Here is a 27,351-nt window from a genome sequence, read left to right on the forward strand (position 1 = left end):
ATAGACATCATATATGTGGGATCGTGGAAATTTTGTTACAAACTGCGGATGGATTATAAGCCCAAAATGAAAGTCTAGATCATGGCACATGCAGTTTATATGTATGCATGTATCTGAAGCGTGCATGTTACCCTCAATTATCTAATTCCCAGACCTTTTTTCATTAAATCATTGGCTGTATTTCAATGTTATCTGCAACTTGTAGGCTTAGATTTGAATGGTTATAATCTTTGCGGTTCCACCCATTAAATGGGTTCCAAGATTCCCAACAGATGAATTGTCCGGATCACTCAAAGATTACCCTTTCTTATATGTGGTGCTACTCCAAATGGACACTGCCAAAGATTACTCACCTGATGAGTTTGAAACAGGAGCGAGTCATAGCCTAACTCATTTACTTTATCAGCCACAATTTAGTAAGTATACCGGAGCCGGACTTCGAAGCTGACCCAACTAGGTGGCCCATGGGCTGACCAAATTGAGTTGCAAGCCCATTGCCTTTCCTAATTTAGGGCTCCACTAAAGCCTGAGTCATGCAAAATGAAACTTCCAATAGACTTCCTCCTGAAAAGTACAAATGAATCAATAAATACATGGCCCCACTCATTGGAATATAGTAGTACCCAACAAAATGGAGACTTAGACTTAACGCTAAGAGTAGAATCTCGCCCAAAACTATCCAATCCTAGGAGCACTCCTTGAATTGTCGATGCTCTATGAAAAATTAGAGACTTGACTCTAAAAACTAGAATTTAAAATGTACATATCTAGTTTGGGGCCCACTCATTGGAATACAACAATGCCAAACAAAATGGAGACTTAACTCTAAGAGTAGAATCTGGCCCAAAACTATCCAGTCCTAGGACCAATCCTTGAATTGTCGATACTCCATGAAAAATTAGAGACTTGACTCTAAAAACTAGAATTTAAAACGTACATATCTAATTTGGGACCCACTCATTGGAATACAGCGATGCCAAATAAAATAGAGACTTATCTCTAAGAATAGAATTTGGCCCAAAACTATCCAATCCTGAGGCCACTGCTTGAATTGTCGATGCTCCAAACAAAATTATATACTTAACTATAAAACTAAAATCTAAACTGTATCTACTTTGGGGTCCACTAGTTGGAATACAACAGTACCCAACAAAATGGAAACTTTTCTATAACAATAAAATTTGGCCCAAAACTATCTGGTCCCGGGGCCACTCCTTGAATCATTGATGCTCCTAACAAAATTAGATACTCGACTATAAAAGTAGAACCTAAAACGCATCTAATTTGGGGCCCACTTGTTGGAATCTTGCGACGGATGCCCCATATAAGTGTCATGCTAATTGAAAAGATGGTATGTCACCAAAAGTTGTGGTGATCTGTTCTAGTGTGAAAAAATGATTTGGATGGTAAGTAATTCAATGGTGCATTTAGATGCGTTATGATATTGAAGGCATGCCCACCTGATTAATGGATTGGATTATTCCTTACTGCTAGCTCTGCCTAATGATTGGATCTTGCACACGTGTGTTGTGATTTGGGGTGTCAATAAGTCGAGTTTGGACTGGGCACAAAGCCTGACCCTGACATGAGCCTAGCACCACAAGCCCAATTTTACTAGGATCGGTCTGACCCAACCTAAAAATTGATGTCGAATGTTCCTAATGCATCCGTTGAGAGGAGGATCTCACATGCAAGGTGATATAGACATTGTAAAAATAAAAATCAACTATTTAGGTGCAAAGATGCAAGCATTGCCTAACTTGCAATGGGAATGTATATTTATAGGACAAAACACTTGCTAAGGCCAGGTTAGGAAGAATGGATCAGGCGAATATGACCTGAGCCCAAGCTGGATTAAGGGCTTGTGTAGGTCCAAGTGAACTAGGTTGAGTCTAATCCAATTTGGTGGTTGTCAGCACTGAAAACATGGGTGACTTCGTGATGTAGAGCAGGTCACGGACACTTTCATGGCCAAGATGGATCAGAAAAAGGCCTGCTTGATGATAGAAGTAATCCGAACCGTCAGAACATTTTTTTTTTTTTGTTAGCTTATTAGTACACCCACTGTCAATTCACACTTCATTGTTAGCCACCCCTACTAGAGAATCGATACCGGACCGTCGGAACTTAAGATGGACATATCTTGCAAATCGGGATGAGCTATTGGACGTACCATATATGATTTTGAGGTAAGATGAGCTACTTTAGCAATGCCATGTTATGCATGCCAAATTTGTGAAATACATATCAGATCGACTGTTGAATACTTGTTTTAATTTTGTTTTTGCTATTTATAGTAAGTTTTAGTTTGAGTATAACTCTTCATCTGTTGGGCTTTAGAAGTTGCGCCCAACATTAAAAGTGATTAGAATAGTTAGGGGAACATCGTGGTGGTTCAGCCAAATAGGACACTATTTTTGGCCGAAAACCATGCACACTAGTACGAATCATGACAGACCGTCTATAAATAGTAAGTTTACTATTTATAGTAAATTGCAATTTCTAGGAGTTTCAGTTATAGTATGATTCCGAAACTTCTCCCTAGGGTTCGTTGCCTTATTTAAAGAGTTGTAAACTCAAATTTCATCATCAATAAAATTATTTCTAATATTTTAGAATTATTTCTATTTTCTTTTCCTCGTGGATTCGAGGTGTCTCTGTGAGAAGTCTATAGAAGTACTGTGAATTTAAAACAATTATCCCCACAAGAAGTCTATAGAAGTTCCATGAATTTGAAACAATTATCCCCCTGAGGAAGACGGTGCTCGACTTCACGTCCGTCCTTGGGTCACTTCACCAAACCAACCTATTCACTCAAGTGGGGTTGGGTAGCAAAAGCTAACCAATAGCTTATCTTCTACCCACGAAAATCTTTCCACCCGAGTCTCTCTTTGATTTCCAAAATGCAGCCCGCGAATTTGTGTGGACATCAAGACTTTTGTTTGATGAAGATGGAAGGACTTCATGTGGATGATATCCACCCCATCAATTAAGTGTGCCACTCTTTCTCTGGACTAGGGGCCGAAAATCAGGTCGATTCAACACTCAAGTGGTACACACTACTGGGAAAAGTTTGAGACGAGAAGTCTCATCATTAAACTGTTGCAAGTTATATGTGGGGTCCATCATGGTGTGTGTATACCATCTAATCCACTCATCTCACATTCCACATTAGGATTAATTGATTCTCCAAAAATAAGGACATTCTAATACTCATGTTGGCCAAACCATGTGAATTTAAAGCTTTTAGTAATGATTTTACACCTTTCCCTATAGTGCAACTAATGTAAGTCTTAAATTTCTCCAAATTTCTAGAATACATGGTGAAAATTTGATGGCCCAACTGATGGACTGGGTGGATCTGATGCATGTTTGTCCACACATAGTGATTAATTATTTAGCTATGTGCTATGCAATTCCAGTTATTGTAGTCCTGATTGTTGGGGGCCTTGCACAAAACCTTGGGATCTAGCCCTCCAGAACGAACCAGAATTATGAAATAATAAAGCAATGAAATAAATCAAAGCATCATCCACACACCACATAAGAGATTTTTACATGAAAAATCCTCAAAGAGGTAAAAACCACTGGACCTCGTTCAGATCAATAAGCCACTATGAAGTAGAACGTCACAACCTTCTTCACTCACGCAAGAGTTGATAAACAATGAGAGAATAAAAGAAAAATGGAGAGATCTCACCGATTACGAGGACGTAGAAGCGTTGAGATATAAATTGCACAGTAGATAACCTCCACGAGCATAACCTTCCTTCTAAAAGCTTCCTCTCTCTCTTTCTCTCTCTCTCACACCTTTTGACAGCCCTCTTGTGTTTTTCATCCCCTAGAAAAACCCTAGGGACCCCTATTTATAGTTTTAGGAAACTCCTTTCCGCATCTCAGTTGCGAAAGGACTTGCAAAACAAAATCCGTGTAAAATCGCGGAACGAATCTGCATAACTACGACTGGTCGTGTTGAGTCCACGACCGGTCGAGCACACTCACGACCGGTCAAACACCTCCCACGACCGGTCGAACGACCCGGAGAAAATTAACTCAAAGTTGCTGGACTATGATTCGTGCAACCCACGACTAGTTGAGCACGACCCAAGACCGGTCGAGCGAGGCTCACGACCGGTCGTGCCTGGGGCAAAAAACTCCATCAAATCTCTCCCTTTTTGACCCAGGAGGGGTTCACCTTCTTCAAGCCAGCCTGATTTCTACAAACTTCAAACTTGTCCTTGAGCAAAGCCTTGGTCATCATGTCTGATCCATTATTGTCCGTGTAGACTTTCTCAATCTGTAACACCTTCTGTTCCAAATTATCCCTGATCTAGTGATATCGAATCTCTATGTGCTTCAACTTAGAATGCTGACTTGGATTCTTGCTCAAGTGTATAGCACTCTGACTATCGCAATAGTCCACGTGCTCCTCCTGCTTCAGGCTAAGTTCCTGTAGGAACCACTTCATCTAAATCATCTCTTTACATGCTTCTGTGACTGCAATGTACTTGGCCTCTGTCGTCGACAATGCTACGACCTTCTGTAGTTTGCTCTGCCAAGAGACCGCTCCCCCTGCAAACGTGAACATGAACCCCGATGTAGACTTCCTGGAGTCTATGTCACATGCCATATCTGTATTTGTGTAGCCCTCTAACACAAGTTTACTATCACTATAGCATAGGCTCAACCTGGATGAGCCTCTTAGATACCGCAGTATCCATTTTACTGCTACCCAATGCTCTTTTCTAGGATTGGCAAGATACTGACTGACAACACCAACTGCATATGCTATGTCTTGGCGTGTACACACCATAGCATACATCAAACTTCCTATAGCAAATGCGTAGGGTATCTTCTACATCTCATCCACCTCTGCCTTCGTCTTGGGACACTGCCTATCGCTTAATCTGAAGTGACCATCCAGTGGAGTACTGATCGGCTTCGCTGCATTCATATTGAACCGCTCTAGGACTTTCTCAATATACTGCTCTTGTGACAGCCAAAGCTTTCTGCTGCTTCTGTCATGCGTTATCTTTATTCCTAGGATTTATTTAGCCGGGCCCAAGTCTTTCATCGCAAACGACTTACCCAACTCCTGTTTCAGCTTGTCGATCTTTTTGATGTCTTTTCCCATGATGAGCATGTCATCGACGTATAACAGCAGAACTAAGAAATCACCATCTGAGAACTTGCGCATGAACACACAATGGTCCGACTCCGTTTTGTCATACCCATGCTGTAACATGAACGAATCGAACTTCTTGTACCATTTTCGTGGAGCTTATTTCAGCTCATACAAGCTCTTCCTCAGCCTACACACCATATACTCTTTGCCCTTGACTTCAAACCCCTCTGGTTGGTGTATATAGATCTCTTCTTCTAGATCACCATGGAGGAAAGCAGTTTTAACGTCCAACTGCTCTATCTCCAGATCCATGCTAGCTGCCAACACAAACAACACCCGTATGGATATCATCTTTACCACTGGTGAGAATATCTCCTCGAAGTCTATGTCCTTCCTCTGACTAAACCCTTTCACTACAAGTCTGGCCTTGAACCTCGTCTGTGAATTCTGCTGCTCAACCTTCTTTCTGAACACCCACTTGTTGCTCAAAGCTTTCTTGCCCTTAGGCAGTTTCACCATGTCATAGGTGTGGTTCTTATGCAAAGGTTTCATCTCCTCTTGCATAGCTTTCAACCACTCCTCCTTATGCTCGTCGGCTAGGGCCTTAGAATAATCTTCTGGCTCTCCCCCATCAATCAACCTAATGTACTCATGCGGCGAGTACCTCTTGGACGGCTGTCTGTCCCTTGATGACCTCCTCACCTGTGGCTCAATAGGTGGATCAAGTGGGGGCTGCTCCTCTAGTCCATCTTCTGAAGGAACTCCCTCGTCCTCTGCATCTTGTTGTACTCTCCCGTTATCAGGCACCACGGGAGGAATAATCGGATCCATGTCCTCTAGCTCACCTAAATTAGGTTGGTTCTTCTTTGGCTTACCAATGTCTTATATACACTGATCTTCAAAGAATACCACATCTCTACTCTTAACGAGCTTCTTCTCGGTCAGATCCCATAATCTGTAACTGAACTTTTCATCACCGTACCCCAAGAACACACACTGCCTGATCCTCATATCGAGCTTGGACCTCTCGTCCTTTGGTACGTGAATGGATGCCCTGCATCTAAACACCCTAAGATGACTGTACAATGGATCCTGTCCAGTCCACACCTTCTCAGGTACTTCTCCATTCAACGAGGTTGATGGAGACCTGTTTATCAGATACACCGTCGTGTGCATTAGTTCTCTCCAGAACATCTTGGGCAACTTCGCATGGGATAACATGCATCTGATTCTCTCAACAATGGTGCGATTCATTCGTTCAGTTACACCATTATGCTGCGGAGTTTTTGGAACCGTCTGTTCATGCTGTATACCCAGGGACTTACAATACTCATGTAAGTCACCAATGTATTCACCACCATTGTCAGTGCGGATGCACTTCAATGATCTACCTTTGTCTCTCTCAACCATAGCATAAAACAATTTAAACACACCAAAGACCTCTTCCTTAGATTTCAAAGCATAAACTCAAACCCTCCTAGATGCATCATCTATAAAAGTGACAAAATACAATGCCCCACCTAAAGTTTTTGTCCTCATAGGACCACAAACATCAGAATAAACCAAATCTAATGCATGTACTTTATTAATATGAGAAGCAGTTTTAATGAATGAAACTCTATATTGTTTTCCTGATAAACACTCAAGATAGGTTTTGAGAGGCATACTTGTCATGTCTAGAAGGAACCGCTTCCTCGCTAGTAGTTGAATCCCTTTTTTCACTCATGTGGCCTAAACGCCTGTGACACATGTCAATAGCTGAATCTTCCACTACGTTCAACCCACTCTTGCACATACTGACACTTGCCTTGTAAAGGGTGCAACACTTCTTTCCTCTGGCCACGATCAATGAACCCTTGATGAGCGTCAATTGCCCACCAGCAAACCGGCTTTCATAGTCATCATCATCCAACCTTCCCGTCGACATCAAGTTGAGGCGAAGGTCTGAGATATGCCTCACATCCCTGAGAACAAATATGCAATCTACATCGGTCTTCATACAAATATCACCGACCCCTATGATCTTTGATACGCCAGAATTTCCTATCTTCACGGTCCCATAGTCACCTGACTTGTATCTTGTGAAGAAATTCCTGCGTGGAGTCGCATGAAACGAAGCTCCCGAGTCAATCACCCAGTCGGTATCCTGACTCGTAGCCGTGAGACATATATCGTGATATGTTAAAAGAATAACTACAACATCACCATCAGAAGCGACCGCAGTGGAATCTGATTCATCTTTCTTTCCTTTTCCTTTCTTGTCGTTCTTAGCCTTACGACATTCATGCTTATAATGGCCCTTCTTGCCACAATTCTAGCATTCAACATCTTTTCTGTTACTCGACTTGCCTCTTGATTTATCTCGGGCCTTCCCGCGCTTCCCGTTCTTTCCTCTCCCTCGTTCCTGTGTTACAAGGGCCTCTTGCTGAGTAGACCCTTGAGACTTCCTTCTTGTCTCTTCATTAAAGAGATAACTAGTTACCTATTCCATAGATATCTTTCCGTCTGGTGCGGAGTTACTTAGAGACACCACCAATGTTTCCCAACTGTCAGGCAATGAACTAAAGCAAAAGTAAAGCCTACAATTCATCATCCACGACCATCTTCATAGAAGATAGTTGGTTCACTATATTGCTGACCTCATTCATGTGCTCGGCCACAGAACCACCATCCTTGAACTTGAGATTCATAAGTCGCTTTATCAGAAAGATTTTATTACCGGTTGTCTTCCTCTCATACAGCCCTTCTAATTTCAGCTATAGGCTAGCGGCTGAAGTTTCCTTAGACACATGGTGGAATACGGAATCGTCCAACCATTGTTTAATAAACCCCACCGCCTTTCGGTCCATCTTCTTCCAATCATCATCAGACATATCTTTAGATTTTGCTGATATGCCTAAAATTGGAGAATATAGGTCCTTGCAATAAAGCAAGTCCCCCATCTTAGCCTTCCATATGGTCCAATTAGAACCATTGAGGCTGATCATCCTTGATGAGCCACCTTCCATAATTCAAAACTGATCCTACCCGTTCGATGAACCTGTCTCTAATACCACTTTGTTGGGGGCCTTGCACAAACCTTAGGATCTAGCCCTCCAGAACAAACCAGAATTATGGAATAATAAAGCAATGAAATAAATCAAAGCATCAACCACATACCACATAAGAGATTTTTATGTAGAAAACCCTCAAAGAGGTAAAAACCATGGGACCTTGTCCAGATCAACAATCCATTATGAAGTAGAACGTTACAACCTTCTTCACTCATGCAGGAGTGGATAAACAATGAGAGAATAAAAGAAAAATGGAGAGATTTCACCGATTACGAAGACATAGAAGTGCTGAGATATAAATTGCACAGTAGATAACCTCCACGAGCATAACCTCCCTTCTACAAGTTTCCTCTCTCTCTTTCTCTCTCTCTCTCTCTCTCTCTCTCTCTCTCACCTTTTGACAGCCCTCTTGTATTTTTCATCCCCTAGAAAAACCCTAGGGACCCCTATTTATAGTTTTAGAAAACTCATTTTCGCATCCCAATTGCGAAAGGACTTGCGAAACGAAATCCGCGCAAAATCGCGGAACGAATCTGCATAACTACGACTGGTCGTGTCGAGTCCACGACCGGTCGAGCACACCCAGAACCGGTCGAGCACCTTCTACGACCGGTCGAGCGCCCTGGAGAAAATTAACTCAAAGTCGCTGGACTTTGAGTCGTGCAACCTACGACTGGTCGAGCACGACCCACGACCGGTCGAGTGAGGCTCACAACCGATCGTGCCTGGGGCAAAAAACCCCATCACTGATATCTCTCTTCCTTCTTCTCTCCATGTTGTTGCACGCACATCTTTTAGTTTACATGCAGTTTAAGGCTAAAAATGAAGCACAAGGCAATAAGCATGACTTGAGAATAACTACTGGACATCTGTCCCATGAATTGGCTAGAGTCAATGACCACTGCCAGCTCTAATTTAATGGTCCCCTTGAGTTTGGGTTGTGCAAAATGAAACCTTGTAATAGACTAGGCAAGCCCCAACAAATCAGTTAAAATCTAGACCTAATTCATCCATTCTCGGGCCCCATTCCTTGGAAATTTGCAAAACCCCACAAAAAAAAAAAACGAGACTTGACTTTAAAAGTTGCTAGAGTTGATTGTCCATCCGATCCTGGATAGGAAAAGGGAGCAGTACATATTGATTACAACAGGGGAGATCCTATCACTCGTTTGGACTAAACATGACGTGGGTACCACCGGGGAGAGGATGAGAGAGATGTGAGAGAGAGGAAGAGAGTATGAAAATGACTTGAAGCTCAGAATTCTACTTTAGGTTTTTAAAAATTACAAAAAGTCATGATGCATGCATAATACCTTATGATTATAATCCTAATGTGTGTTCCAAATGGTTAAGCATAATGCATCATTTTAAAAATTTATAATTAGGTACATAACAAGCTATCTAAGTGGGCCTAGAATTCTTGAAATTATTGAGGGATCCAGTCAAGTCCCTGCTTTGGAAGTTTACCCAAAACTCAAGGGAGAAACATGGTTCTTTCTTTGCCTTTCCATCAAAGCTCATTTTATTGTCAGTTCATGACTTCACTCTCATCTGTTTTACTTATAGGAATGCTAATTTGAGCACCTCACACAAGGAATCAAGCCATACTTATAGGATCCTACATTTTCTACTGATGTTTCTCAGTTTCTTTTATTCAAAGATAAACCAATGCCACCATAGCAATTATTAGTTTGCAAGAATATTTGTATATATACATATGACATACACACAACAAAGTATATATCAGCCTAAGAGTACTTTTATAATTATTGAGTATATATTACATCATCTCACCCTAATTAAGGTTATTGGGCATTCTACAAAACTATACACTTTCTCATCTCATGAAGTTCTACCCACATGGCTTAGTTAACGAAAAAAAAAAAAGAAGCTAGGATGAGCGTGCTCATCCAGTCCTTATCTTATCTTTTGCCTTCTGAATGTAGCACAGCCACATTTGTCATTATTTGGACTACTGAGTTGAAAAGGATTTTCCTGCGATAGAGATGAGAACAATCAAAAACTTTCATATGGTCCACAGAAATCGTAGATCCATGGTAACAATTGCCTAATGTACACATCACACCCCATGCATTGTCCAGTGGAGATGGGATATACCCTGCCCACAAGGGTGGTCAGACAGCAACTTGATGGTTTATTATTTTCTATTGTTAACATCAAAAAGTAAACTTATCTTGGATGGAACAAAATTACTATTTGTATGGAAGAAGTAAAAGTAAAGTGGAGAAAATTATGAGACTGGGCACAAAGCCCGACCTTGGCATGATGGATCAGGGTAATATTATTTGAGCCCAAGCTGGATTGATTCGTCTGTGTCACTTGCACTGGGTCCACCTGGACTGAGTCGGGTTTGATCCAGATGAGTGGTTGTCAGCACAGAAAATATAGGTGACTCGGTTTGCCCATCCAGTTCACTCCCAAGTTAGCTGAGTTGCCACTTAACTCAGAATCAAGCAAGTCAGCCAGAGATGTCTCTTAAAACCTTGATTACAATGTGTGGTTTCTGGCCTATGTTTCAGAAATCCCTCAGATTTGGAAAATCCTGTGCTTCACTTTTCTTCAATTGGATGCAGAGAATGTTAACTATATTTGTTTCAAACAATTCCTTAGATCGGATGTCTAAGCTTATCTGATGAGTCTGAAAACTAGATAGACGGTTCAGATAATTGATTCTTCATCTAACAGCATATACTCTGGAGAGATGAATCTACTGTACTCCCATCTCACTGACTCTACCTTATCAGCTTGCTAGGAATTAATTTTCTCATTAGAGGAGCACCAATGCAAGCTTGAGCGCAGCCAGGACTCACATGATCTGAGCCATATGTCATTTGGCAGCCACCGTTAAATCAACTGGATTGAAGTTAGGCCAGCATAAGATAGCATTCGCATTCCCCACTCGTCTTTATTGATAGACAGCTGATATCATCCATGTTAGTGAAGATAGACCTCATATGTGTCATAAATGTGGGATAGTGGAAATCTTGTTACAAATAGCGATGAATGACCAATAAAAGCTTTTTGCGGGCCACAAAAGTTTTGGATCAAGCTGACCTCTATATTTTCCCTTCATCCAGATGTTGCTGACATTATTAATATGTTAAATTTCAAATAAACATTATGAAAACCTTACGATGGGCCCTTTGGTAATTTTAATGGTAAGGCACTTGATCACTGCTGTTTTCTATGAGTGGCCCACCTGAGATTTGGATCTTGGTAATTTTTGTAATGCCATCCTAAAATGGTATGGAGAAACGGATGGATGGGGTGGATATACAAAAAATCATCAACGTGAGCCCACGGTATGCATAATACCCTGTTACCCGGGTAGCACGTAAGGGCTTTTAGCAGGCGGTTGGCTGCTGTCGGTGATCTGAGGCCCCACTATGATGTATGTGTTTTATCCATGTTGTTCGTTCATTTTCACAAGATTAGTTTAGGGCTTGATTTCAAAAAATGAGGCAGATCTAAATCTCAGGTGGATCACCTCACAAGAAAACAACAGTAATTGAATGTCTACCGTTAAAAACTTTCTAAAGCCTACTGTATTATTTATTTGGCATCCAACTTATTGATTAGGTCATCCGGACCTGGATGAATGAAAATATATATATATATATATATCAACTAGATCCAAAATTTTTGGGATTCAATCAAACCTATTTTTCCTGTGATGTGGTCAATCAACTTAAGATTTAGATCTACTCATTTGTAGGCTCATACAACAAAAAAAATAGACAGCATGGATGAAACATATACATCATGGTGGGACCGAGAGAGCACTGACTAGTAGCCAGTAGCCCAGTAGCAGCGTCAGTAGCTAATCCGCGTCCTTGTATGCAATACGCATCCATACAAAGGTGAGATAGGTCCAACTAGGGCTGTCAACTCGGGCGTCAGTAGCTAATCTCAGCACGCAACGTCTCTGTTATACTTCTTATTAAATTATTAAATGTATTTTTTTAATATATTTAAAAAAATCTGATGACGTGGCACTTAAAGTGACGTTGACCAATAAAAACGCTGGAGGCAGGGAGGTCCTGCCTCCGGGAGGCGGAGGATCCGCACTCCTAATTTAATGGTCTCCTTAAGCTTGGGCTAGGCAAAATAAAACCTTGTAATAGACTCAGCTTGAAAAGTCCAAAAAAAATTTAGTTTATAATCAGATTCAAACCCATAAATTCATGGCCCCACTCAGCACAAAAAAAAAAAGAAGGACACTTGACTCTAAAAGTCGCTGGCATTGATTGTCTTAACCATCCGATCAGTGGATGAGGAAAAAGGAGAGGGGCATGATGATTCTAAGATTCAATCACTGATTTGGACTGAAGAGAGGAGAAGGAGAGAGACGATGGAGAGGAGAAGCTGGTATGTTGTTTGCCAAACATAGTAGAAACTAAAATAAGTTACTCGTGCAATAAATAGCTTATCTTAACTAACTTATTATCCAAAACGCTCCCTTATTAACATAATGCATTATGCTATAATGCATCATTTTTATAATTTATAATTAAGGTCATAGTGAGCTATCCAAACGAGCCCCGGAAGTCTTGAGATATTTCAGAGGTGTACCCAACACGACGGTAAAAACAAAAGTTGTCTTTGCCTCTTTCCATCAAAGCTCATCTTATTGCCATTGCATGATTTCACTCGTGTCTGTTTTAGTTACCTCACACATGGAAACAAGTGATACTCATGTGAGACTGTAACTACTCCTTAGGTTGTCCTAACAATACGTGGTTTCCATGTCCTAAAAACATGGCCTATTGATCATCAGGTGGGTTATACCATTGAAATGAAATGAATGGTTATTAGAAAAAGTCCAATGGTTCAAATCATGTGTCCCCCATGATGATAATATATTTTCATAATTTTAGATGCATGGAACTCACACATTGATGATCTTGTGGTAAAATCTGATTTTACACATGTGACCCACTTCTATACATGAATTGGGGGCAGTTTCAAACCTCAGTTGAGGAGGGGCAACCTGCATTTTCTCATTTTACTTGGGGGTTTTGGGTAAGGGATCCTGCAAAATTGAGATTGAGGACTGGGGCATTGCCATCCCATGCACCTATCATTCTCAGTAAGTCCACGGTGACATGTTTGTGACCTTGATTCATGTTCGCAAACAATTATGCCAATCCGAAACTCAGGTGGCTACGTTACAGGGAACAATGGAATACGATCGGACAACACGATTATTTATGCATGATCCATAAAATGTCCAGGTTGGCTTGATGGCTTGGCTGGGTGGACTTGATCCGCTGGGTCGCATCTGATTCAGTTCAGCAGTTGCACAGAAAATATTGGTGACTTGGCCTGACCAGCCAATTCACTACCAAGTCCTCTGAGTTGCAACTTTGATTCAAAATCTAGAAACCGTGATTACAGTAAGTGGTTTTAGTCCCATGTTCTAGAAATCCCAAAGATTTAGAAAATTCTGTGTATCACTTTTCTTTAATTAGATGCAGTGGATGTCAATTATCTTTCTGTTCAAACAATCGCTTTGAAAGCCATTGATTAGATGTCTAAAATCATCTGATGGGTGTTTTTTTTTTTTTAAAAATAAAAATAAATTATTTTACAAATCGATGCAACACAGGGCTTGAATCATACAGAGCACGGAAAACTAAATAGATGGTTCTAATTGATTCTTCATCTAACAGCATGTGCTACGAAGAGATGAATCTACTGTATTCCCATGTCACTGGCTCTACCCTGTCAGCTTGCTAGGAATTAATTTTCTCATTAGAGGAGGACAAATGCAAGATTGAGCGCAGGCAGAACTCACATATTAGGCATGTGTATCATTTGGCAGCCACCGTTAGATCAACCGGATTGAAGTTAGGCCAGCATAAGACAACATTCACATTCCTCACTATATTTATTGGTAGACAGCTGAAATCATCCATGTTAGTGAACATAGACATCATATATGTGTCATAAATGTGGGATAGTGGAAATCTTGTTACAAACTGCGGATGGACTATAAGCCCATAATGAAAGTCTAGACCATGGCACATGTAGTCTGTATGCATGTCATGTGTACCTAGTTGAAGTCTGCATGTTACCCATTTTTACGATCTCAATTATGATTTGATTCCCAGACCCTTTCTCATTAAATCATTGGCTGTATTTCAATGTTATCTGCAACTTGCAGGCTTTGATTTGGATGGTTATATTTGTTCAATGCCAGAGTTCTCTGCGGTTCCACCCCATTAAATGGGTCCCAAGATTCCCAACAGATGAACTGTCTGGATCACTCAAAGATCACCCTTTCTTATATGTGGTGCTCCTCCAATTGGACACTGCCTAAGATTACCCACCTGATGAGTTGACGGTCCTATCAATGGGCAAATGGATCTTCATACTGGACCGGCTTGATACCACAGTCACAGATCTATTACTAGCCCTAATTCAGTGGTCCACTTAAGCAATATAAAAATAAAAAAAATTACACTTGGCTGTGCAATATAAAAATAAAAATTACACTTGGCCTGCCCAAACAAATCAGCTAAGAATCTGGGCCCAAAGCCATTCAGTCACAGGTTCCTTATTGGAATTTTGCAAAACCCAGCAAAACAAGGAATTGACTGGGAAAGTCCTAGAATTATTGTTACGTGTGTAATCAATTTCCCTCAAGCAGCCTGATCTGGAAGTTGACACCTCAAATGCTCGTAGAAATGTGCATATTATGATTCACCTCTGTTTAAAAACCTATGTACATGCTTGTACACTGCTGCATGTGTGGGTCAAATATATTGTATAATGCCATCCAACCCACGTATTAAGTGAAAACCACATCTTCTAACCTAGTTAATATCGTTTATCCACGGAGATATTCAGGGCTTGGGCTTGGATGGACTCAGGTCGGGCTTTGTGTTAATGTCCGGGGCCGGACTCGAGCTGGACTAATTCAGCATGCCACGGGCCCAAGATGGATTTGGGCTTACGTTCTTAATTGCAGGCCGGGCATGGACAGAGCTCGGCCATTGACAGCCCTAGGTCCAACGGATCTAATTTCAGCTATTATTCCTTATCTAAGTTAGGGTCCACAAATTGGGGCGTTTAGATCGTGTGCACATGCATTTCTACGAGCACTCATATTTTTCAGCGCCTATATCAATTAACTCTTCTTTACTTTTTTTTTCTTTTTTCATAAGAGTAAGACAAGCTGTTCTTGTCCATAGTAGCATAAACCTCCTTCTATAAATACCCATCCTCGTATGTATGTTCGTAACAGACCATAAGCAACAACAGCCATGGCCATACAGAAATCTCTCTCTCTTGCTTTTCTTCTTTTATTATTAGAATTTCTTTCTTCCAATGCCTTTACAACAGCACCAGCATCCACACTCAGAGAAGCAGAGGCTCTCTTGGAATGGAAAGCCAGCATCTTGTCACCACAAGCTCTCCATTCATGGTCACTTCCATCTGCTAATGCTAGTGCCAACACAATCTCTCCATGTAAATGGGATGGGATCTACTGCAACGGCCTTGGAAGCGTAATAGAGATAAGCTTACTGAGCGCAGGCTTACAAGGTAAGCTTGGTAACTTGAGCTTCTCATCATTTCCAAACCTCCTCCGTCTCAATCTCAGTGACAACACACTCACTGGAACTATCCCAGCTGATATTGGCACTCTTTACAGACTTGTCTCCCTCAATATCTCCATGAATAATCTCTCTGGAGTTCTACCTCTTTCAATGGCTAACCTTTCTCACCTTTCAGAGCTCGACATCTCATCTAATGAAATAACTGGGCCTATTCCTCCATCTTTAGGTAACTTGACCAGGCTGACAATCCTCTACCTCTATGAAAATCAAATTTCTGGTTCAATTCCTGCACAATTAGGGAATTTGATAAATCTCAATGAGCTGGACCTGGCCCCTAACCTTCTAAATGGTTCCCTCCCTTTCACATTAGGAAACCTGACAAAGCTTACATACCTGAATCTCTCTGCAAATCATATTTCTGGCTCCATTCCTCTGCAGATGGGAAATCTTATGAATCTGAATATGCTAGACTTGTCCATAAACCATCTGGATGGTTCCATTCCTTCAACGTTAGGGAACTTGACAAAGCTCACCATCTTGTACCTTGATCAAAATGGAATCTCTGGCTTCATTCCTCCACAGATTGGGAATCTACAAGATCTGGTTGAGTTGACATTGTTCGAAAACAATTTGACTGGTCCAATCCCTCCTGCTTTAGGTAATTTGAGAAACCTTACACTTTTGTATCTCTACAGCAATCAAATTTCTGGTTCAATTCCTGCACAATTAGCAAATCTTGAGAATTTGGTTGAGTTGGACTTGTCAAATAACACTCTGACAGGACCAATCTCTCCTGCTTTAGGTAAGTTGACAAACCTTACGGTTTTGTACCTCTTCTACAATCAAATTTCTGGTTCAATTCCTGCACAATTAGGAAATCTTAAGAATTTGGTTGAGTTGTCGTTGTGGAAAAATAGTCTGACAGGTCCAATCCCTCCTGCTTTAGGTAATTTGAGAAACCTTACAGTTTTGCACCTCTACAGCAATCAAATTTCTGGTTCAATTCCTGCACAATTAGGAAATCTCAAGAATTTGGTTGACTTGGAGTTGTCACATAACAATCTGACAGGTCCAATCCCTCCTGCTTTAGGTAATTTGAGAACCCTTACATTTTTGTACCTCTACAGCAATCAAATTTCTGGTTCAATTCCTCTGGAAATTGGGAATTTGGTAAAACTCAATGTGCTTGACCTGTCCAGTAACCTTCTAACAGGTTCTATCCCTTCCACTTTAGGAAACTTGACCAAGCTTGAACGCTTCACTGCAATTGACAACCATTTAACTGGTGAGATCCCAAAAAGCTTTAGAAATTGCACTAGGTTAACTAGAGTTCGACTGGAGGGAAACGAGCTCATTGCAAATGTATCAGAAGTCTTTGGTGTATACCCACATCTCTATTTCATGGATGTCAGCAACAATAGGTTGTTTGGTGAACTCTCACCGAACTGGGGAGAATGCAGAAACTTGAGGAAGCTACAATTCTCTGGAAACATGATCACTGGTAGAATTCCTTGCGAGATTGGGCGGTTGACCCGGCTAGGAGTGCTTGGTCTTTCTTCAAACCATCTGGTAGGAGAGATTCCAAAGGAATTGGGGAGGTTGACTTCATTGTTCAACTTGAATTTAAGTGATATCCAGCTTTCTTATAGTGTTCCTCAAGAAATTGGGAGACTGTCCAATTTGGAGATTCTGGACCTATCAATGAACAGCCTTGCTGGTCCAATGCCACCTCAGTTGGGGAATTGCTTCAAACTACGATATCTAAAATTGAGTGAAAATTATTTGAATGGAAGCATTCCATTTCAGATAGGCAACCTGATACACCTACAGGGTGCATTAGACCTTAGCCATAATTCACTCAATGGAGAGATATCATCACAAATTGGGAACTTGCAGATGCTGGAAATGTTAAACCTCTCCCACAACATGTTGTCTGGCTCAATTCCAAAATCTTTTGAAGGGATGCTCAGCTTACAATCCGTAGATTTTTCATACAATGATTTGGAAGGCCCTATTCCCAACAACAAAGCCTTTCAGAAGGCTCCTGCAGAGGCATTCATAAAAAACAAAGGCTTATGTGGTGAAGTGCAAGGTTTGAGACCTTGCAATGCTCCTTCAACAAGCCATGGTGATACAAGAAAAGCCCGCCAAGTTGTCATCTTCATTGTTCTTCCTCTCTTGGCAGCCTTGTTTCTTTTATTTATAGTCGTCGGCGTTTCTTCCATTTATTACCAAAGACGAAGAAATGAAGAGAAAGAGGTTCTTGAAAGGAGCAGTAGAAATCCATTTTCGATATGGAATTATGATGGGATTGATGCATTTGAACAGATCGTGGAAGCGACAGAGAGTTTCGACGACAAATACTGCATCGGAACTGGAGGGTACGGAAAAGTTTACAAAGCAAATCTACCATCAGGCCAAGTAATAGCTGTGAAGAAACTTCACCCACTCGGAGGTGGGGATCAATCTGATCAAAGAAGTTTTAGAAATGAGATTCGAGCATTAACAAAAATCCGCCATCGCAACATTGTGAAGCTTTATGGTTTTTGTTCCCATGCTCAATTCTCATTTCTAGTGTATGAGTACATGGAAAGGGGAAGCTTGGCTAGCATCCTAAGCAATGACAGAGGAGCTGCAGAGTTGGAGTGGACTCTAAGGGTGAAGATTATTAAAGGTGTGGCCCATGCATTATCTTACATGCACCATGATTGCACCCAGCCAATTGTCCATCGAGACCTATCAAGCAACAACGTGCTGTTGAATTCAGAATTTGAGGCCTGTGTCGCTGATTTCGGCACTGCAAGATTGTTGATACCTGATTCATCCAGTTGGACTACGCTCGCAGGCACTTACGGATACATCGCTCCAGGTTAGCTGTTAATTCATTCTCCACGCTTTAAAAGTTTTATTAGCAATTGGTCTTTATTTTTCATAAACTTTCCCTTTTATTTATTTATTTGTTTATTTGTTGGCAATTACATACTAAGGTTTGTGCATAAGTTATCATACTGGTGTCAAATATTGGAATCTAGGGCAACTGGAGGATTCCTTACACCAACAACTGTAAGAGGCTTTGTAAAGAAACATACATGGGTTTGTATTTTACAATCCCCAAAGTCAAAACTAATATATACAACAATGCAAATGAAGATAAACCTAAGAATAATGTTTACTCTTAGTATACACTTGTGGTCCATCGTTTTTACATTATGCATGGTGGAGATATTGTGGTTGCATGGTAATTCTAACCATGATTTAAGTTACCCAACTAACTTAACCATATGTTTTTAGCTATATATTAAATTTTTGGTGCTGACTATTTTTCTTAACTGTACATCTGTTGGCCACCAGTTGGATGGGATGGATAAAATCCTCTAATAAGTGTAATTTTTGGTCTCTGCTCAATCTATAAAATGGGGCCGTGTTTTCAGATGGTCTGGATTGATTTACATAGGTACCAAGTGTAGATGGATGAGTTACCGTTATTTATTAAATGATTGAAAGAGCTCAATGCTTTTGTCCCATACGAGTAAATAAGAAAATGATGCCTATGAAATATGGCATCGTCTATGATCGAAACCGTTGATGTAATATCCCACACAATGAATGCCTCATGCAACAAAAGATGTTCCAAGATTGGAAAAATCCTTGAAACAATGCCCATATCACCCAATCCTTGCAAATGAAATGTGTAGCTACAACAATACTTATAGACACATCAGTGCACTCTGGTTCACACGTGCCAACTTTTCATGCGTTTGGGACACCTGAAGCACATGTAAAGGTAGGCCCAACCATGCAGACCACCCAACACAATGATTAATCTGGTTCTTTATTAGGCGGGCCACTGCTACCATGTGAAAACAATGGATAGTTTTCGGAAAAACAATGCCAACAGTACACAATGTATACATGTAGGATGGCCGGTGAGCGGAGAATCCTGACTTTTTAGCATGATCACACCTCACACAGATGTGTTAACGTTACACACATCTCAGTTGGCATATGAGCAGTTTATAAAGATGCCTTGGGCTTAACAAGCATAAAAACCTAAAAAATATGAAACCTTGATTAAGAAACCCGGCTGACTTTGATATATGATTAAGAGTTTAGCTATTAATGATTAAGGAGGAGAAAAGATCATGACTGAAGTATCTTCTTTCTCGCAGAGCTTGCATTTACAATGAGCGTGACTGAAAAATGCGACGTATATAGCTTTGGTGTTGTGGCACTTGAAGTGATGATGGGAAGGCATCCTGGAGAGCTCATCTCCTCTTTGTCATCACCAAGTAGACATGATACACTGCTAAAGGATATGTTGGACCAACGTCTCTTGGATCCAACGGCTGAGATTGCACAGGAAGTCTTATTTGTGGTGTCCATGGCACTTTCATGCATTCGACTAGATCCAAAGTCTCGGCCAACCATGCACTACGTGGCTCAAGAGTTATCTATTAGTCGGCCTTCCTTCTCTCTAGGACCATTCCACGCACTTACATTACGTCAACTGATGGATCTCAAGGTATAGTTGGGTGGATGAAAATCATTGAGGTTGGGGATGTGTAGAGGCAAGTACATTATTATTTTGTGTGTTTATTGTATGAAAATCATCCAATGTAGAGAAGGTGTGTTTTTCTTGTTATGATATGCATGTAATTCAGTGTGTGGAATCCATGTTTACGGAAACTATAGATTTCCAAGTGAGGTGTATATATTTTTCTTGTTTTTTTTTTTTTTTTTTCAAGAGAATAATTTACTTTTCGTTGTTAACTTCCCTTTTTTTTTTTTGCAGCTTTGCCATATATGAGATAATATTAATATTTGATGGTAAAAAAATATAAAATTTACTTTTTCGTATAAAGTAAAATATGATTCTATTTGGGGAGCTTGAAAAGTTAAAGAAGATAGAGTGACATTTCTTTGAAAGCCATGCACGGTAGAATACATATATTAAGTTGGGCGTCATTAATTGTAAGGGCAACACCTAATTGGCTCCCGTAGGTAATAAGGTTTGTGGCATTTAAAAGAGCTTTTGATGATTTTTTTTTTTTTCTTCTTCTTATGAAAAGTGACTTTGAAGACGTGGATTGACTCATGACCCAGGACTTGAGTATGTGGGGCCTACCACAATATGTTTTATCGATACCGTCTATCCGTTTTGCCAGGTCATTTTAGGACACGAGCCCTATAATGAGGTATATCAAACCTCAAATGGACCACATCACAAGAAATAATGAGGATTAAATACCTACCATTGAAAGTTTCTTAGGGGCGACAGAAGTTTTGGATGAAAATGATATTTGTATTTTCTTTTCTTCAAGCGTGTGTGACCATATGAATAGGTTGGGTGGCAAATAAACATCAAAGTAGGCCTTAAGAAGGCTTCATCTATGGGCATTATTATCTCCATTGTTTCTTATGATGTGGTTCACTTGATCTTTGATCAGGAAAATTAGACGAACCATACCAATAAAACACATACATCATGTTGGCACCACAAAGTTGGGTCATCAGGCAATCTGCATCCAATTTAGAAATACCACGTGGCCTTATTAGTGCTCTCAATGCTCTAGCATAGCATTCCAATGAAGAGATAACTAATTTCTGAATGTACTCTATTATAACATTTTAATATACAGCTCACTTTCTCAATATACTTTTGAACTAATTAAATTTATATATGATTTTGATAATACACATCAAAGTAATGCGATCTTAGTAGAAATTTTTCTAGGGAAGTGTAAAGTAATAAGAACACATGAGTCACTCAGGAATGACATAATTCCACAACGAAGCTAGACCACATGCCTAGTATTTAAATTAAGGCTAGTAATGGACGTGGGTGACCCGTAGAAGCTCCATGGGCCCATTTCTACTTTGATCCAGCTTGAATACACTACCTTGGCTCATGGCAAAAGCTTGGGCCTCACCTGCATAGCCCAGTCAGTTTTAGCTTGGGCCTGGGCTCAAGTCATTTTCGACTCACCCAATTTCATTCGCTCCTATAAGTATTCCATTCCAGTCATCCGTTAGACAGCAGCCCATTCTCCCTGAATGCATACCACTGGTTTCATTTCTCTGGACATCTATTTCATTGTGTATGTGTGCCCCTCCTGATCAACAGATAGATTAACTACATTTAAGTGAAAAATAGTGATTTTAACAAATTTGGGCTGGTCAGCATAGAGTTCGGGCCTAACCAAATTTCATGCTCAGGTTTTGGTTACTTAGCAGGGCAGGTGCGGGCCGTGGATCAAAAGTGTAGGCTCGGCCCAAACTTGGCCAATTACAAACCTAATATGAGTCCAAAGTGGGCCAAGGCCGAAGCCCAACAGAGCTTTGGACACCAAAATATAAACGGCTAAAGAGAGCATCGGAGTGGTTGGGTTGGAGAAAGAGTGCAGGTTTCTCCTCTCCCACTTCAAAGGGGTGACCGAGAAGAACACAGCTTCATCGAAGCCTAATATGGTAATTTCGCTAATCTCTAACTGTTATCTCATCATCTTCCATTTCCTCATGTAAGGAAAAAGAAAAGAAATAAAGAAAATAATGAATTTCCATTTTAATTTATAAGGGGAAAGGGACCGGAAGCTTTGGGAAGAGAATGAACAAGACACATACTCTCTGCGTGCGGTGCGGGCGTCGCAGCTTTCGTCTTCAGAAGAGCCGATGAGCTTCTTGCGCTTATCCTGCCAGCTGTATCCGCAAGTGTACTTAATCGTTCTGTCACCTCATGTTATCTTCTTTACCTCAGAAGTCATCAATGTCTCTTTGTTGGGAGAGATGAATCTGTATAGTTTTTCGAGGAAAATCTTAGAAATGGAAATCAGTTTGCAACACTACTTTTTTTTTTTTTTTGCAAATGGAGAAAAAGCGGGTTTCCACGAAAAGCAATTTCATTTCCAGGGTTTCCATGTTCCCAAACACCCCATAAGTTATGTATTTTTATTTTTGTTTTTTTTTGTATGTCTCCTATTGGAGAGGTCATACTAGTCCTTTCTGGGAGAAATGAAACCTGTGTGCAGCACACTAATTCCTTATCTGGTGTAATAACGCTAATTGGAGAGGTCATACCAATCCTTGATCTGGACTGTTCATCTCATGGACCCACCATGGATGGATCATATACTAAAATTTGCTATATGAGATGAATCTATACCTATCCAATTGAACTATTTCGTAAGGAGTGCTGTCTTTCCACCATTTTTTTTTTCTTTCTAACACTCATTTGTAGGCAGGCAGTTAGACAGCTAAGATTGTCCAACCAGTAATATTTTCCTTACGTGGCCAATCCATTTGGGTCCACCTGCATCCAGTTTTTGTGGTAGCTAACACATAACATCATGCATGGTGCATGGATTCGATAACCTCTTTTTCCTTGTTGACATAGGGCCTTTCTTTCCTGTTTAACATATTAACTGTTTTCTTAACATAGGTCTCTGCGAATTAATGTTTAGGAATTTGGACAGACTGAATATTCTGTTCAAACGCATATACATGAAAAAGTGCACTAACATGTACACATGCATTAGCTTTTATGAATGGCTATGCTGTTGTCATGGCATTTTTCTCTCCCCCTTTTCATTATCATTCACTCCTGCACATAATGTCCAAAGTGTAATTGACTCGCAAGCTCTATGTTTGATGTTGAAAAACTCAAGCCCAACGAAGAAACCAATCCTTTTGGTTTCCTGTTTCGTTAAAAATGCAGCCAAGTTGCTTTCAAAAAATAAAAATAAAAAAATGCAGCCAAGTTGATTGTCTACTTGTGACATGGCAATTTTCTTGTGAAATCAGAATTTAGGTCAGGCGAGTCGATTGGTCCGCCACTTTGTGCGCTTTACATGAGAGCATAATTTAGCAAGCTTAATGAGACAACTACATTTTCCTTTTCTTTTGGATCTTTTTTTCTTTTTTTTTCCTACTTTTTTAATATGCATTTGTTGGTGATTGTATTCAAGAATTCAAAGGAGGAATTCTGTTTCCCATTTCCCACAAAGATGTATAAGAAATGTTTTCTATTAATGACTCCCATGCTTCCTGGAATTTCATGATGTCAAAACCAACCAAAAAAAAAATCTCCACACGAGTGACACTTTTGTGCATTGATCAGGATCATAGATTTGGTGGGCCATCATGTGGATAGGACTTATGAGCACAAAAATCCAGATGACGAGCTTATGATAGCCAATCCAACAGTGGTCTGAATATGGACATTTTTGTCACCATGTTGAGCTAAAACAATGCATTGTTAATGCAAATGGGTACGTGATGGACTGATCTGGATCCATCTTCTTTTGAAATCTTTAGCTAGAAATATTGTAGAACACTCTCCAAAGGTGAAGTTGTTGTGGAAATGATTCCCACCAGCCCACTGGTCGAAACTACTGATCAAACAAGATCCTCTGTTTCAACTAGACGCAACACATGCCAAAAGGGAATCAACACGCGCTAAACCCAAGAAAATTTTAAACACGAAATTTTATTAAAAATAACCACAATTCGCTGTCACACGCAAAGCGAAAGAGGCAGTTATCCTTGGCAACTAAAGAAAAAACCTAATACAATACGAAATGACCAAAATGCCTTTGAATCTCACCACAAACATATAGGCTCATCTTAAACTGGTTGTACCTCACTTAAACTGTATCAGAATTGTATGATCATGGGATCATTCTGAAGCTGGCTCGATAGTGACCAATTTCATGACGTTCTAATATTGTTATGCCCAGAAAGTGGCCCACCAAAAAAGTGACGAAATACCAAAGGGAAACTTGTTGAACCAATACTGACTCAGTCTAACCCTAGAAATTAATTTAAATAAATAAATCCTATGAATTCAAGGACCATTTGTTTGATTCCATGGGCCCCATGATATATATCTGGCTTTTCATCTCATCAAACTTTGGATCAGACATAGATCATCAATCAAGACAATATGGATGGTTGGAGTAGTCAGGTCTTTGGTCAGCCAAATTTTGTGGCCTTTTGGGTGCAGCAAATGTCTACATTCAATGGGCAAAACTCAGAACATTTGACATATAGACCATTTCATGGGTCACAGTTTTTTATTCCTTTCTTTATCTTCTTGTAATGTATATAGTTTTAGCAGGTTCTGTAAGTATGCTGTTTACTGATTATCTTAAAGAAACAGATAACTGGAGTGTGAAGGCCATTAGGAGGAAGACAACCGGAACGGGAAGGGTGAGGTATTTACGTCATGTGCCTCGAAGGTTCAAGAGCAATTTTAGAGAACAAAGTCTCTGCTTCTTCCATCTTTGTCGAGATTGAACTTCTTTTTTTCTTTTCTTTTTTTGGTGCCTAGCAGTTTGATAGCTTTTGAGATTGATTTTTCTCCTTTTTTAGGGAGCCAAGCGGCTCCAAGGAAGACAACTGCTGCTGCATAGAGGAGTTGCTTCAGTTTTGGGGCATGTCTGAAGCATCCAGTTCCTGTATTTGATCTGGATTTTGTTGAATTTTATCAATTAGGTTCTTTTACACAGGAGATATTGCTATCTTCTATAGAGAATAGACTTTTTGACTTCTTAAACTGCCGAATAAGCATGAAGTTTTAGTATTGGGATAAACCATTCTTTTGTATAAACATGAAGTTTTGATGTTGGGATAAACCATCCTTTTGTTTTCTGTGTATTTGCCAGTTGCATTTTCTAGCTCAATCAGGAGGATTTCTGTTGACCCTTTCGATAGACCTAATGCCGAAGAAATCAAAAAGAGCAAAAATATGTTTGCTGGTCTTATGTTGAATGTTCACGGTCTTGGTAAACCTTGCCTAGTATTTTTAGAATTGAGTTTTTATTTGTAATTAGATGCATCATCTTTCATTTCGCTACTCAAATCATGGGTTTAGGGCCTGCAAGATGTTGCAAAGTGTATGAACTTTAACCAGTTGTCGCTTTTCGTCTTTTTGTCAGCATTACATACTTTTTATATACCTAATGCATTTACAAGTTATAACTGATGCTACTGTTAAACATCAATCTGCTGTTCACATGTTGCCTGGTTATGAACTTCCTAACAGATGTTTTGACTTCCTGACCTATTGTGGCCCAGGAATCTGCTATAGATAAAATTATTTAGTAACAACTAGCAATATTATTCTTCTAGCACGTTTGGCTTACAAATGCAGGTTGTGTTTCAGCTTTGACTGATGAACTTGCATGTTGTTAATAAAATGGTTGACTTGTGATTTTAGTGAACTGACCCATTTCACCTAGGAGTTTCAGTCCCAGCGAAAACCCGTCCTGTTTCAGTGATGAGTTTCAATCCCAACCAATCCGACAGTCTGGTCCATTCCAGGTAAGTAAACACCGGTCATTGCTGAGGCTAATCAAACTGGGAGCTCCTCATTGATCAAGTGAGTTTAATGTGATATTTTTTCTTCCTCCTATGGTTTCTGGATGAATTTGATTATTTTTCACTTTAGCCATACCATTGATGTAAATGAATCAGCTAGTTAGAAGATCAGATCAGTGAGATAATTGATCATCTGAATCAACTTGCCATGAAACTACCTTTCAAAATTGATAATAATATTAATAAAACTAAACTAAACTAAAGGAGGTCTGAAACTTGAGTCAGGCCTGCTGCTACCATTAATATCCTGAAATGTCAGCTTTGTAACTATTTCAGTTAGGATTAGGATCCCAAATCTGCCAATCTTCACCATCCGGAGAGATGTTCTGAACACAAAATCCTAGAGGTATTACAAGCCCATTAAGGGCTTGGTATTTCAAGCCCATTAATAACTTTGTAATATTGGGGAATTGGAACTTTTTGTTAACACTTACGTGCATCCTAGAAATGGTTTGATACAGGAATGAGTCAGCCATAGCCTGATTTATTTACCTTGATAGCCTTTGTTTTCAGGCTGAAACCAAAGGATAGCCCAATAAGTACACCTGAGCCCAAGTTGGAAGCAAGCTCGGTTAGTTGGCTAATGGGTTGACTAGAGTTACAGGCCCATTGCCAGCCTAATTTATTGTTCTACTTAAGACTGGGCTGTGCAAAATAAAAACTTAGACTTTGACATGACAAGCTCAATCAAAACAGTAAAAATTGTGGGCTCATATCAAGTCCCAGGCCCAACTTCTTAGAATTTGGCAACATTAATGAAAAAAGCAGACTTGACTCTAAAATCCATGTCCAAACTCCAGATCATATCAACGAAGAGGAGACTTGACTATACAGTAGAAAATGGGCCCATGCCAATCCAGTCCTGAGGGCCATTGCTTGGAACTCGATGTTCTCGACAAAAGATGAGACTTGATTCTAATAGTAGAATCAGAGCCAAAAATCAGGCTGATTCAACCGTAGGTGCACACCATGTGAAATAGCTGAGATAAGAAGTCTCATTTTTATAATACTCCAAGTTATATGTGATGTCCACTTTTGTGCGCATAGACCATCCAATCCACTCATCCGACGTTTCATACCAAGATTATTAAATTCTTCTAATACTCATGTTGTCTAAACCATGTGAATTTAAAGTATTCAGGAATTCTTCTAAAACGCTCTTCCCTGTGGTGCAACTGATGTAAGTCCTGGATTTCACTGAATCTACAGGACTTAG

General features: G+C 40.1%; 2 protein-coding genes across 3 annotated transcripts in view; both read left to right on the forward strand.

Annotated features, from left to right (window-relative positions):
• LOC131240557 (large ribosomal subunit protein eL37-like) overlaps nt 1-25,412 on the forward strand; it is a 60,104-nt gene extending 34,692 nt beyond the window's left edge. The window contains exon 4 of the mRNA XM_058238850.1: nt 25,128-25,412. Coding sequence (XP_058094833.1) covers nt 25,128-25,168 — 41 coding nt within the window. The 3' untranslated portion in view covers nt 25,169-25,412. The remainder of the gene's footprint in view (nt 1-25,127) is intronic.
• On the forward strand, nt 15,461-25,060 carry LOC131240553 (probable leucine-rich repeat receptor-like protein kinase At1g35710). 2 transcript variants are annotated; one of them, XM_058238846.1, is made up of 3 exons: nt 15,461-18,630; nt 19,931-20,283; nt 24,916-25,060. In XM_058238846.1, exons 1-3 carry the CDS (start codon nt 15,468-15,470, stop codon nt 24,928-24,930), a joined length of 3,531 nt encoding a protein of 1,176 aa, XP_058094829.1. In that variant the 5' UTR covers nt 15,461-15,467; the 3' UTR covers nt 24,931-25,060. The 2 variants fall into 2 exon arrangements, 1 of the variants encoding a protein (XP_058094829.1); XR_009168805.1 differs by lacking the exons at nt 15,461-18,630; nt 19,931-20,283 and adding exons at nt 22,039-22,229; nt 22,336-22,471 and having other exon boundaries at nt 24,916-25,017.
• Nucleotides 25,413-27,351: the final 1,939 nt, after the last annotated feature.

Source organism: Magnolia sinica, chromosome 3 (genome assembly GCF_029962835.1).
Source record: "Magnolia sinica isolate HGM2019 chromosome 3, MsV1, whole genome shotgun sequence".
NCBI classification, from domain to species: Eukaryota; Viridiplantae; Streptophyta; class Magnoliopsida; order Magnoliales; family Magnoliaceae; genus Magnolia; species Magnolia sinica.